The 14,919-nt window shown below is 43.0% G+C and overlaps 1 protein-coding gene across 3 annotated transcripts in view; it reads right to left on the bottom strand.

Annotated features, from left to right (window-relative positions):
- LOC101155777 (actin-15A) overlaps positions 1 to 14,919 on the bottom strand; it is a 40,589-nt gene that overhangs the window by 3,278 nt on the left and 22,392 nt on the right. For 2 of the 3 annotated variants that reach the window (XM_078952450.1, XM_023958834.2), the window contains exons 2-5: positions 7,311 to 7,432; positions 7,115 to 7,237; positions 6,930 to 7,040; positions 6,748 to 6,832 (exon numbers count right to left, since the gene is read on the bottom strand). In XM_078952450.1, the coding sequence (XP_078808576.1) occupies positions 6,748 to 6,832; positions 6,930 to 7,040; positions 7,115 to 7,237; positions 7,311 to 7,430 (439 nt within the window). In that variant the 5' untranslated portion in view covers positions 7,431 to 7,432. Of the gene's footprint in view, positions 1 to 6,747; positions 6,833 to 6,929; positions 7,041 to 7,114; positions 7,238 to 7,310; positions 7,433 to 7,719; positions 7,856 to 14,919 lie in introns of those variants that run through there. The other variant, XM_004072826.5, reaches the window with a different exon arrangement.

Raw genomic sequence — 14,919 nt, 5'->3', positions numbered from 1 at the left:
CCCTGCGACCAGCCCTGCGACCCAGTGCAGCTCCGGCTTTCAAGCCAAGCTCTGCTACAGATCTGCCCCTGCCTTCCGGTCAAGTTCTGCCTCAGCCCTGCATCGGTCCTGCTCCTGACCAAGCTCTGCTTCAGTTCTGCACCAGCCCTCTGGCTCAGCTCTGCCTCAATCCAGCATTGGCTTGGCTCCAAACAAAGATCCACTCCTGCTCTCTGGTTCCAGTTTTCTGATTTGGCCCCGCCCATCTCCCAGTACTACAAAGTCAGCTCTAAAAACTCTTTGGGAGGGAAATTGCTTTTATTATCATTGTTTAAATGTTGACTTAGATTGACCCTTATCTTTTTAGAAAACGGCCTGTGTTTGTTCATCTGCTTCTCATCCCCAGCTAGGATGAGGGTTTAACGACACACTGACCTTAGCTGATAAGGAGTACTGGTTGAACTGAGAATCCTCCCAAATAGTTTATTATACAACACCCCCAATGAACTTTTCTTTGTTTGGAAATTGTAACTTCCTACTTTAATCCTTAATAAAAGGAGCACTGGGAGAAGCAGACCTTTGAGAAGATAAGAGTGGTGGACTATCTTTCGTCACACTTACTTTTCTCCCTTGTGCATAAGAATCACAACTCTTTTTTTTTTTTTTTTTTTTTTTTTTTTTTTTTTTTGTGGTTCCTTGTGTTTTCATTGTCTAGATGCATTTATCTGACATTCTTTGGTCGATTAGAGCTGGATGACATACCTGCGTCCTTGGGGGAGGACCACCGAGATTGAAGTCTGTGCACAGCCCGTGAGAAAAGGTCTCCGGAAGAAAGTCCAACTGGTCTGATCCCTGGGTCCGGATTGATGTTATCCGTGAACCACAGTCAGACCACAACGACATGGCAAGTAAAGTGCTTATTCAGGGGTTCGAATCCTCAAAGTGGCCCCGAATTCTGACAGGGACAGGTTCAAGTCCTGTTGCCTAAAACACGTGTGGGTTTGAAGTCCAAAAAGGTCCAGAATTCTAAATAAAGGTGCTGTAGCCTAAAATGTGCGACAGGGTTAGAGTCCCTAAAAGGTCTAGAAAAGAAAAAACAAAGGAGATAAATTAAGTTGAGATGCCAGAGAGGCATTGTCTGTTGGTTCTGATCACACTCTGTGACAAAAGAGGGAATACAAATAGAATAGTAGAATTAACCGGGGATTCAAAATATATGGAAAGAGTTCATCCAGGTTCAACTACATTCTTGGGAAATGGGATAAAAATTAAGATTAAAATTATTTTAAGGGGAATCTTGGAGTACAACCATGTACTGAATTAGTTTAACGATTACAAATTTAAGTTAAATAGTGAAGAATTAACTTGAGCAAAACTGTGGTTAAATAAAGCAACGAAAAGTAAAACCAAAGAAGCATGTCTGACTGCTAAAAAAAGATGATGAATCAGTTGTGATAAGACCAAGACCCCTGCAGCAGAGCTGAAACAAGATAAGGGGGGGGGGGATCAACTGGATTCTGCCCCCCCCCTTATCAGGAGCCCACAGCTCCTCCGTTGATGGGTCATTACTAACCACTGACTGATTTAAGTAAACCAGAAAAAGAAAAAAAAATGACATTGAGAGGAAAAGGGAAAAAATTGAGCGGAGCAAAACTATGGGGGTTGGTTTGGCAGAAGCTACAGAAGATGTTAGGAAGGCAGGGGAGGGAGTTATCCCTCACCGGGAAATCCACAGGATTTTCATGAGCAAATGATGGAAGTTCAGAGAGCTTATCATCTGAACGGCATTGAATGTCAACAAGCATGGATGACTGCTATGAAAGCAGACTAGGCAAAAGTGAAGGGAAATTGGAACCCCATGGATGATAACGATCCACCCAGACCTCTTCCGCATAACACTGAAGAGTTGATTCAAGTCTTACACTTTTAGGACAAAGAATTGTTATCGAATATAGTTCTAAAGGGTATATTAGTACGGGAGCAGTTACCACTTCAAATGGTACTCTTGTAAGACCGAGCTGTAAGAGTCTGTATCAGTTTAACAAACAGAAATTGACATAATCATTAACTCCATATGCTAGTGTGGAACCAGGAACTGTGTTTCCACATTGCGTAACAAACAATGGCACAGAGATTTTAGGAACTTTGCTGACGAAGATGTGTCATGAACTTCTGGTTCCCCTCACAGTCCAGATAATCAATGAGAGTTTCCCATGGTTATGTGGTTCCCTGCCCCGGAGGACCTTGTGTTGGATCTAATCCAGATTTAATGCCAGGTAACAACGGTACTTATTTGGTTGATCAAATGTTTTGGTTATGTGGGCAGGCCCTCTACCTCAGTCTGCCTAGAGACTGGAGTGGGATTTGTGCTCCCGTAAAGGTCACAGGTCACACTTTCATAGTTTCTGCAGTCCATGAGCCTCACCTGCACCACAGACGTAACCTTATTGATGTCAAGCCACATGATTCCATTTGGGCATCAGATGTTCCTGAAGACCATAACCACTGGAATACTGGGGAAAAGGTAACTATGGCATTTTTTTCCTGGGTGGGAACTGCTAAAAACAGTCTCAGAATTGAGACCATTGATTATCGATCAGGTTTATATTCGAACGCTACAATTAAAGCATTTAAAGGCTATAATGAAGAAATTTCCAGCATAAGACTGGTTCTACAGAACAGATTGGTTTTGGACTTACTGGTCGTTCAGCTGGAAGGCGTTTGTAAAATGTTAAATGATACCTGTTAAATTCATTCCTTAAAACACAGATGAAGGTCACAGCATCACTAAAGCATTACATCAACTAGAAAAGATTCAACAGGCAATGCAGGATGACTGAAAACCCCAATCTTGGGATTTCTTCTCCTGGTTTGCTTTTGGTTCCTGGTGGCAACTTTTGTTAAAAATAGTGACACCTATTCTTATGGTACTGATCATATGTTGTGTGTTCACTATGGGCATTTTACCTTTTATTAAATCTGTGATTTCCAGAGCAGTGGATGGTGGAGTACAAAGTGGTCTTCTGAATCAAGAATACAACTTGTTATTAAAAGGAGAACAGGATGACTGTAATGATTTTGAAACTGTAATGACTATGGAGAAGAAAAAAAAAACATAATCTGAGTGTAAATTCATAAACGTATTATGAAAATGAAGATGTCACAGAAAACTGAAAAGAGATATTGGATGTGAGATTTTAACATTTATCAATGATAAACAGGAAGGACAATTTGAAAGAAATTGTTTTATCATTGCTTATATGTATTTGGTTAAATGAATTTTAAATGCCAACTTAGATCAGTGCTTCTCAATTATTTTTTTGCAAGCCCCCCCCAGGAAAAAGAAAATGTTTCGCGCCCCCCACCCCCTCACACACTCGCTGCAGTGACAATAAATATCAGTATCTATGAAAATTGTGTAATTATACCTTGATTTGTAACATTTATGGAAGGAAAAAAGCAACATAAATCCACTTTCAACAAATATTAACTATTTTGTCACACAGAAACCCTGTTATAGTCTACAGCAGTCAGGCCTTATGTATCCCTTGTGCTATCCTAGGCACTTTAATGTTGGGACATCTAGATCAGTGTTTTTCAACCTTTTTTGAGCCACGGCACACTTTAACCTTGACAAAAATCCCGCGGTACAACAGCATCCAAAAAAAAAAAAAAAAAAAAAAAAGCAGAAATTCATGGTCTGTATTGATCGACAGCCCCCCCCCGCAATCTTACGTGGATCTTTGTGATAATTGTGGCAGAAAGAGCAGGAAGTTGCGGCTTTTTTTCTAAGAGATGAAATGAAAGTTAAATTAGAAAAACTTAGAAGCTGTTTGTTGTGGTTTCAAGACGTTTCACAAGGACGACTCATTGTGCGCTCTAAGCCAATGCATCATGGGAGATGTAGTGTGAAAACTGCCGAAAAAGGGCAGAAAGACTCGCGTCTCTGAGCTTCATTGTGTTATTCACTTGTTCCACGGTCTGACACCGGACTTTGCTGAAATCTACACCGCTAAAGACAAGCTTTAGCTGGTATTTATGTTAGAACTGAGCGACTTTATCAGAAGAATTAAGAACAAGGAAGTGAAGACTTTAAGCACTTCTGATTGGTCAGACTGATGACATGTGATTAAGCCTTCAAGAATGATTGGCGGAGACAGTTAAAGGGGCGGGACTTTTCCAAAAACAGCTGAAGCTGCGGCTAAATTGTGGTACCGTCATTCTTATCAAAATGTCTTTAATAGAATCAAATAAACAAAGAATAAAGTATTATATTATCTTTCATATTCCTAATTTCTCAGTGTTTTATCAGGGCCTGTTTGGATGAACACAGAGCTGATATCCTGGAGATGGTAAATGTTATTAGATCAGTTAATGAGGGTAATTTCTCCACGGCACACTAGTGTGCCGATCTAAAGGCACACGATGATCCTGGTGTTGCACAATCTTGGCTGTGCTCCACGTGCACGACCACCTGCAGCTTGAGCCCCCTCCCCTTTCATTCTCACAGACACCAGCTGCAGGTACGGCAGTTCACAGTTTCAGGCAGTTACAAACTGTGATAGAACAGATAATAGTAAACCAACAGTGGCGCAGATGTTTTTTCCAAGCACTGAGCCGCTGTCACCACCGCCCCCCCGTTAAATTTGAGCTCCGGGCAATTGCCTGTATTACCTGTGCCTAAAACCGCTTTTTTCTTTGTTTGGAGATTGTAACCTCCAAATTGTGTTTGTAACCTAGAGAACAAGAACGCGTACGTTCGACTGCTCTTCGTGGACTTCACATCAGCTTTTAACACCATCATCCCGCAGACCCTCACCCAGAAACTACACACACTTGGACTGAGCCCCACTCTGTGCAACTGGGTCTTGGACTTCCTGACAGACAGACCGCAGTCTGTAAAAATCCGCAACGTCTCCTCCTCCCCGATCACCCTCATCACGGGCTCCCCCCAGGGCTGTGTGCTGAGCCCCCTCCTGTTCACCCTGCTCACGCACGACTGCACAGCGAGTCACCCCAGCTGTCTGATCGTGAAGTTTGCGGATGACACAGCTGTGGTTGGACGCATCTCCAACAACGATGAGTCTGACTACAGGCAGGAGGTGGAACATCTGGAGAGCTGGTGCAGAGACAACAACCTCTGCATCAATGGGAAGAAGACCAAGGAGATGATCGTGGATTTTAGGAAGGACAGATGCCCCCCTCCCCCCATTCACATCGGAGGGGACGCGGTGGAAGTGGTTTCCAGCTTCAGGTATCTGGGCGTGCACATCTCCAGCGACCTCACCTGGAGCACCAACACCTCCTGCCTGGTCAAGAAGGCACACCAGCGCCTTTATTTCCTGAGGAGGCTCAAGCGAGCTGGGATGGGGATCCCAGTCCTGACCTCCTTCTACAGGTGTGTGGTGGAGAGCGTCATGACCTCCTGCATCACGGTGTGGCACGGCAGCTGCTCTGCGGCAGAGAGGAAAGCTCTGCAACGAGTGACCAAAGCTGCACAGAGGACTGTGGGCTGCAGCCTGCCGTCCACCACTGACATCTATACGACCAGATGCAGGAAACGGGCCTCTCGCATCCTGAAAGACCCCACCCACCCCTCACACCCTCTGTTCTCCCTGCTCCCCTCAGGCAGGAGACTGAGGAGCATAAAGAGCAGGACCACCAGACTGAGGAACAGTTTCTTTCCTGAAGCAGTCAGACTGCTTAACTCCGGTTGATCACTGCACCCCCCCCCCCCCCCCCCCCTCTATGGACAACAAGCTAATTCCCAAGTGCAATATCACAGGGCTGTGCAATACTTAACATAAAATACTGTGCAATTTGAAAAATACTTCTGTGCAATACTCATCAGGAACCACACCATAACAGACTGATATTTTACTGACATTATTATTGATATATATTATTTATGTCTGAATGTAAACGGCTGGCCCGGGACCAGAGAGCCTAATTTCGTTTTATCATGATAAAATGACAATAAAGTTTCCTGAAAATCCTGAAATCCTGTGTTCTTAATAAAAAGGAGCATGGGAGAAGTAGACCTTTGAGAAGTGAAGGGTGGTGGATATCTTCCATCACACGTGCTTTTCTCCCTTGTGCATAAGAAACTTGATTCTTGTTGTGGTTTGTTGTTTCTTATTGTATTGAACTTTAATGTCTAGAGGCATTTATCTGACACTCTTTAACTACCTCTTTTGTTGTAAGCCTGAGTTCTACACCACTCATTACAATCTGGGTCTCCCTGTGCCTTAAAGACACAGGGTTCTGCCAATCACCAGTGTGAATCAGTGAACGCTGATTCACTGCGGCGACCTCTAACGGCAGAAGACAGACGGTATAAAAAAAAAAAAGTTCAAGTAATTTACTTTGTCTGTTCAGCTGTCCTCTGTTAAAATTAAATCTTCAATTTTCTTTTGTTACTTCAACCTCTTTTAGGGGCCCATCTTGTTTATTGGGAAATTATTTAAAAAATAAATTGAATTATTTTGATTCTACTTGTGCTGTTCAGGCCTTGTCCAGCTTGGTCCACAACATGGAGCTAACAAAGATATCTGGAGGAAAACCAAACAAGAAGTTAATAGAAGGAGAACACAAGGATGGATGGTGTTAGTGATGAGGATGCAGAGGAGAGGAGTGGATGGAGGTGGAGCGTCCTCACTGTAGAGACCACGAAAAGAAGAAACTTTCACAGTCATCATGTGGAGCCTTCATGAAGAAGGAGGTGAAAATGTGATCCATCCATCCCAAACTCCAGTTTCAGGTTCTCACCTGTGACACGACTAGAGGAGTACAGGGACAGCACAGCCTGGATGGCCACATACATGGCAGGAGAGTTGAAGGTTTCAAACATGACCTGAATTAGAGAAAAATGGATGGTCAGGTTAAAATCCAGAGTTCTAAATAAACAAATCACCAACTAGCCTGAACTGAGGTGATCCGGCTGAACTCACCTGTGTCATCTTCTCCCTGTTGGCTTTGGGGTTGAGGGGAGCCTCGGTCAGCAGGACTGGATGCTCTTCAGGTGCGACTCTCAGCTCATTGTAGAAGGTATGATGCCAGATCTGAGGAATGGAGAACACTTTAGAGCAAAGATCAGGACCTTTCCCTTCAACTATGCAGGTCTATGAGAGAGCACCTTCTCCATGTCATCCCAGTTGGTGACGATGCCGTGCTCGATGGGGTACTTCAGGGTCAGGAGGGACTTATTGCTCTGAGCCTCATCTCCAACGTAGCTATCCCTCATTCCCACCAGCACACTCTGCACACAAACACCATGGGCCACAGGCTGCACTGTCTACCACGACAGGTGAAGTCCTCAGGGGTGACCGTACCTGTCTGGGGCGGCCCACGATGGAGGGGAAGACAGCCCGGGGGGCATCATCCCCAGCAAAGCCAGCCTTGAAGGTGCTAGATCCAATATCAAAAACGAGGGCAGAGACGTCATCTTCCATGTCTGAAAGGAATCAAACCACCAACTCTCATCTTCAGGAACAAGCAGGCATGCAGATAAACGAGTCAGAGGAATTTCAGTAAATGTGGAAGAGACTTAAGAGTTATGAAATATGAAGCCACACCCAACAGGCAGACGCTGCACCACAGTTCAGATAAAACTATCACAGACATTTCCCTTGAGGTAAACACAGCAGCCAATAAGAATAAATTGAACTAAAAAAAAAAAATAAGGTCATAAACGTAACATAAACCGTGTCAAACTCGGGTGAGCCGCGGACAAACGTTTACCTGTTGCAGGTGAGTTCCGGTGTGTCTCTCACAGTTACTCTGCCCAGGTGTGCTGATCACTGACACTGCTGAACGCGCCGCGCGCCTCTTTATGTGCGCACGCGGCCGCTTGCATTCTCCATAAAAGGGAACGTTCTCTCAGCTCGTGCTGTGATTGGTCCAGGTGAGCTGGAATCACAGAAAATGTCTCAGAGCGCGTGCTGATTGGCCAAAGGTTGTGTCGATCATCATTCAATCTGATGCTGAGGGGGAGGGGAGGGGAGGGGTGGCTGTGATTGGGTCCGCTCACTACAGGTGAGTTTGGAACTTCGGATTTCTGCTTTTTTCTTTTTGGAAACCGGATCACAGAGGCGAACAGAATCACACACTGAATCTGAAAAAGCCATGGAAATGCGCTTCTCCTCCTGCTCACGTGCATGCAGGAGGTGTGGAGGAGGTTTCTGTGGGAAACTGTTGCTTAAGTAGGTCAGAAAAACAAAAGAATCCACGTCACACTGAGGTGTTATGTCTGCAAGGAGGAATGCTGATTTCAAGACTGGAAGCTGATTGATTTTTAGTGTAAATGTTTGTAACAGTTCTTTTAACCCTTGGGCTATCCTATGCACTTTAACATTGGGAGTTGGGTCATCTAGACCCACTAGACAGTGCGCTGAATATTTTTTCTTCAATGATTTGTGATCTTCACTGGTGTCCATGGATTACATGAAATCTTTCCATCTTTATCCACCGTTCCATACTCTGCCATATATTTCAGAACTAAAGTGCATCAATTACTAATAGCAAGCACTGAATCCCCACCCTCTACTATCCAGGCAAGTACCGTTGCGCCCGAGTCTTAATTCACTGTCCTCTTACTTGGTACCGGCCCCACTGGTAATGTCCGAACCTGCTCCCCGTGCCCCATGCAAAGCACAACCCCGGTATGTTCAGAACAACAATCACATAAGTTAGTGGACAATCATATCTGTCCGTTTATTTTGAACACACCTACCACCAGCCAAATAACATTAATCTCACTTCTGCTCACCGCTCCCTCACTTATGGTGAGCGATTTAACACACCCAAGATTCCCCTCTTTCCATGAGTCTTAAAAGCTGAAGGCGGGGCTAACCCCCAGATCACCACAATATATTGATTTGCTGTATGAGCAGTGCTATTTTTGGAGCATTCCCTGCGGGTGCCACAAGGGGTGCTCAGGGGCGCATGGGCAACCGCAGGCAAAGGGTTGGTGACCTCTGGTCTAGATGGTTCAGCAAAAGTCTCTGGATCGGCAGCAAAAGCTCATTTCTCTCCTAAAACAGTTTATCTTTGCTCCAAAACTAAGTTCTAGGATCATTCAAAGTGTCAGTGCCCTCAAAATACATCGTCCCTTTAGCGTTCTGTTGGTCCTGCAGATCTAAATGTTCAGACATTTTGTCATTGAGGCACATCAGTGTGAAAATGCTGATCCTTTCTGACCAGCAGACAGAAAGTGAATCAAACTGAAAGTGAAACTAGAAAAGAAAACATAATGCAGTCACACTGACAAGGAGATAGTTGTGGTTCTTGATGTTCTTCATGTCTTTACTGTAAAGTAATTGTCTCAGAGCAGAAAGAAAATGTTCTGCTGTGATCTCTACAAGCAGCATTCATTGCTTGGAGAATTCTTTGATCCTGAGCCTGAAACTCGTAGACCTTCCACCTCCAAGCTGGAAAAAGCTCCTCTATAGGGCTGAGGAACGGTGTTTTCAGTGGCAAGAACACATTCAGCGTCCTAACATCCTAAACAGAGATCAGTCATCTAAGATTTGTGACCAGATTCCTTATTAGTGTGGATCTAGATTCACCTGAAATTCTATTACAGCCATTTTAGAAATGCAGCTAATGTTGAAGGACATTCCAGTTATCAACAGGAATGTTTTCTGAGTCATAACACATTTTGAGGATTGAGGAAATGGTTTTTCTTGGGAAGCCTGAAACATGAAGAGAACGTTGACGTGTTTTGGAGGGTAAAACTATCTGACTGAGAAACGACAGTCGTCTCGGAGAAGTGACTTGTTCACTTAAAGAATTGTTCAAACTGTTGGATTTTGGAGGTGAATGTTTGCAGACATACACTAAAGCATTTGTGTCGCTGGCGCTTTTGAGGATTACTAAAGCATATGAAAAACATTGAATCTTTTGTCAACAAACACCAAGAGGTTTGGAGAAATGTCCAGGTGGTTTAGAGGATGTCATTTCTGCCTCATGAAATCCACCAAAGTGATGGAAAAAAGCTGGAATCTGATGTTATGTTGGTGTGAGTTTTGGTGCTGAGAGGACCACTGCTGCTGCCGCCGCCGCCGCTGCCGCCGCTGCTGCTGCTGCTGGAACCATTAAATCAGTCTTGACACAAGAATGAATGCAAGTCACCAGAGACCTTTTAATCAGCAGACAGATAACTGGTCCAGCTCGGTTCACCACATGGAGCTACCATTGAAGTCTAGAGGAAAACCAAATAAGGAGTGAATGGAAGGAGAACATGAGGATGGATGGTGTTAGTGAGGAGGATGCAGAGGAGAGGGGGGGGTGGAGGTGGAGCGTCCTCACTGTGGAGACCCTAAAAAAAGAAACTTTGACAGTCGTCGTGAAGATGGAGGTGAAAACGTGATCCATCAGTCCCATCAGGGTGTGGCCACGCCCCCTCTAACAGCTCCACTTTGACTCCAACTCTGTTATCTTGCAGGAACAATTCTGATGATTAGAATGCAGCACTAATCCTAAATGGTTCTATTCAATATTTCAGAGACATTTTCCTTTTATGTAGGCTAATGTTAACAATATTAACCCTTGTGCTGTCCAAGGTACTTTACCATTGGGAGTGGGTCATCTAGACCCACTAGACACTGAACCTTTTTTCTTCAATGATTTGTGATCTTCAATGGTGTCCATGGATTACATGAAATCTTTCCACCTTTATCCACCTTTGTCATGGTAGGGAGAACACGTCAATGTAAGGGGGGGGGGGGGGGGTCATCTAAGACCGCACAAGGGTTAAGGTGGAATGCTGGATGTTAGAATTATATGCTAGTAAACAGCTGAGTTAAAAAAATCTGATATGAATTTTTCTAGTTGGTTCTAAAATATTTCATATCAATGTCGCTAACATGCCAACGCTTTACTTTAAGTGGATTTAAAATCATATGAATTTTTTTTTTAATGTAGTCTACAATATATCGTTAAAATTATTTCATAAAATGTCTTCCTTACAAGACATGAACTTTGTAGATAATCTAGTCTTTCTGGAGTTCACAGCAGCTGATCAGAGCAGATGTTTGTATTTTTGGACAGCTCACAGATTAGGAATCAAAGTCAGTATAAACTTACATTTAAATGTGAAAATTTGAAAGACTTATTAGACTTATTTCACCCGTTAGTTTAATCCCGAAAGAATCACATTTTACTGGACCTTTTTTTTGAGGAGAGGCTCATTTTATTATTAGGACATAAGTGACTTTGTTAACTAAAGAGTAGTAATATCTGGGAAACTTTTATTTTGTGACATTTATTTTGTAAATTGGGTTGAAAACCAGTGTTTACCTTTGTTTAGATTAGGCCAAAAGGGGACATTTTGAGTATATTTTAGGGTAAGTGGAGTAATTTAATTTTATACATTTTTTAGACTTACTGGAGAGTCTAGCCGAATCTTCATGCTGGCTATCATCATCGGCATCACTAGACCTACTACTTTCTGCTATATCCTCCTCACTTTCGCAAAAGGGTTCGAATCGATACGGTTGCAAAAGTGACTCATCATCATGATAATCTCCGCAACTTTCCTCTTCATCTTTCTGTTCATCTGATGATAAATCGCTAATAGGTAGCATCACTCTGTGCTTCGCTATCGGTGCTAGCCATGTTGTCTGCCTTTCGTTACGTCACAAACATGGCGGCGCGAAGTCGGCGGAATGCGTGAAGCCGGCGGCCGTCCTCGTTGTTTATATCGCGTTTTTCGCTATTTATTCTTTTTCGAAAAATATTAAATACAATCGCAACATGAAATAGAGACTATTTACTATATTTTGGCTTATTAAAATAGGCCATGTCACCCACACTTTAAGATCCGTGTAATGTGCTCCCTCTTCCTAGTTCTCGTTAAAAGGCGTGCAGCAGAGTTCTGGACTAGCTTCACGGGATTGAGAGTGGTTTTCTTTACACCAGAAAGGAGGGCATTACAATAATCTAATCTTGGTGTAATAAAAGCATGAATTAAGATTTCAGCACTGCTCTAGAGAGAAAGGGTCTCACTCGAGTGACATTCCTCAGATGGTAAAATGCAGTTTTAGTTACTTGGTTCACATGTTGGTCAAAGCTCAGATCTGCATCTAGAATCACACTGAGGTTCCTTACTCTATCACATATGGTCATGTACTGGTTGACAGACAAAATTGGACCTTATCCCTCTCAGCTTCAGAACCGATTTCCAAGACCTCAGTTTTGTCCTGGTTGAGCTGGAAAAAGTTCTCTCCCATCCACATTTTAATATCTAAAATACAAATTTAAAAGGCTATTCATGGGTCCATAGCTATGAAAGTTAATGCCGTGTCTCCTGATCACATCACCAAGCAGAAGCATGTAAAGATTAAAAAAGGGTAGGACCCAGGGTGGAGCCTTGGGGCACCCCACAAGTCAGTTGCCTTTCAAATGAGAAATCATTTAAATTAACAATAAAATCTCTATCTGTGAGGTAAGATTTAAACCAATTAAAAGCTGTCCCAGTAATTCCAACCATGTCATGAAGTCTGTATAAAAGGATTGAATGGTCAACTGTGTCAAAGGCTGCACTCAGGTCCAGTAAGACTAAAACAGATACTTTCTTCATGTCATTCATTGGACCTGATATAATTTAACACCCTGACAAGTGCCATTTCTGTTGAGTGGTGAGGTCTGAAACAAAAACAAGCTTTTCTAAAATTTTACTTAAAAATGACAGGTTGTATAACGGCGGTAGTTATTTAAATTGTACATGTCTAAACCACTCTTCTTCTTCAGAATGGGTCTCACCATAGCAGTCTTTAGGGACGCAGGGAAGATTACAGTTCAAGATGTTCAGTAGCTCTTCCTCACAGGATGTGAAAACTGACTTAAAAAGTGAGGTGGGGATGGGATCAAGAGAACAGGTCTTTGGTATTCATTTGGGACATCACTTGTCGGAGTGCTGCAGCATCAATCAAGAACAAACTATCGAGTGTTTTCTCACTGATAGGACAGGCAGTGCAAAGGTCAACAGGGGGTTGTTGATCCCTCCCCTGTAAGATAGATGATCTAATGTCATCTTAGTGGTAAAGTGGACTGCAAACTCCACACAGGTTTTACTGCTAAAAGTGAAGGGTGGGCCTAAAATTGGGTTTATTATTTTGTCAATTGTGACAAAGAGGATTTTTGGCTTTGACTACATTTCTGCAATGAACTTTGAGAAATATTATTGTCTTCTCTTTTTAATGGAGTTATTGTAATGCATTAGTGTGTTTCTAAAAATTTGGTGATTTATTGTGAGTTTTGTTTTCCGCCAATGTTCTGCCCTCCTTGTCATTCTTTTAAGTTTCTTGGTATCTTCCGTTCTCCAAGGACGTGGAGCTTTCTCTTTAACAGTTTGTAGTTTTAGTGGGGCAACTTTGCAACTTTGTCCGGAACTCTGGTGAGTTTATTATTAAAATGTTGAATCGATAAGTCCATAGATAGATGTGAAAGAGTTGGTTGATGATTTTCCAAATGTGAGATAAAGTTTGCAGCCACTTCAGGGTGTAGACAACGCCTTCTAATAATTCTCTCAGGGAGCATTATGCATTCATGAATTAAAAACAAAACAAAACATGAATGATCAGAAATGCCCACATCCACAACAGAGGTCACTGAGGCCTTCAGGCCGTGAGTTATTATGAGCTCCAGAGTATGACCTCTGTTGTGGGTGGGCAAGTTCACATGCTGAACAAAATCCATAGCTGTTAAAATGTTCCCAAAATCACGGACATCCATTTCTGAAGGATCATCAACATGTACATTAAATCACCTAGAACCATTATTTTTCTAAAATAATAATGGTAATATTATTAATAAATAATAATAATAATAAAAGAAAGCAGTTCAGAGAAATCAGAAATAAAAGATGAATTATATTTAGGAGGTCTGTACACTAACATAACGTGACAGTATTATTAAATACTATGGCCTGATGTTCAAAAGAAGAATATGACCCAGACACTGAAACCCGGAAGTAAGCTCAAACCAGGAAATCTTTGAATAGTTTTATTTCTCTTCCAAGCGTGGTATAAGAGAAAGTTTGTATTAAAGGTTTGTAACTTCTTGTAGTCTTGCCGTCGGCGTAGAAGCTGGATGTTGGCGAAGACGTCGTGATCGACTGTGTCCGTGGCAGAAATCCTGGGCAGGCCGCAGAGAGCGAGACCGGAGCGTGACGAGGCAGGATCGTCGTGGCAGGAGCTGGATGGACCAAGGAGCTCTTGACGAGGAGGAATCAGGGATACTCGTGGTGTTGAACCTGGGAGCGAGCGACAAAACGAGGCAAGTTAGTCAAACGTAGCTTAACTTGGCGACCAGACATAAGCACCGTAGTGAGTAACGAACTGGCGATGAAAGCTGGGGTTGGATCTTCTTATGAAGGGAGGAACGTGATGAGGTGAGTATCGGCAGCTGGTTCCAATCAGCAGAGCAGAGGGGAGAAGGGACGGGGAGAGTAGGCTGCCAGAGGCACCATGACAGAATATTCGTTAAACATGGTGTCTCTAAAACCAATACCTGCTGATAAAATTTCAGCGGTCCCACCACCCCTGCCATGTTTTCTGTCCTTGTTTGTGAAGTTAAAAAGGGGGGAGGGGGGTGTTGCCTCTGACAGAGGGATTGGTGCACCAGAGTTCCAAGTCTTTGTTAAAAACAGACCATTAAGATTGTTATCTAAAATAAAGTCAGGAAAAAGAAATGATTTGTTTGAAAGTGATTGAACATTCAAGAGTGCCAGATTCAGTTCAGTTGTCTTATTGCTGTGACTGGATTGGTGGTGACTAGTTGCGTTTCCTATAGTAAGTAGATGATGTGGATATAATGGATGGTATGGTGGAGATGACAAGTGGTGGTGATGGTTTGTGGGATATCTGGCTGGGGGGTTTGAAGGAGGGGAAAGAGTTTTGTTGTGATACTGCAGATATTGGTTCTGGGGGAGTATTGAGA

Source organism: Oryzias latipes, chromosome 9 (genome assembly GCF_053564925.1).
Source record: "Oryzias latipes strain Hd-rR chromosome 9, Olatipes_Hd-rR_3.1".
NCBI lineage: Eukaryota > Metazoa > Chordata > Actinopteri > Beloniformes > Adrianichthyidae > Oryzias > Oryzias latipes.
This window is presented reverse-complemented; position numbering and strand designations above follow the sequence as displayed.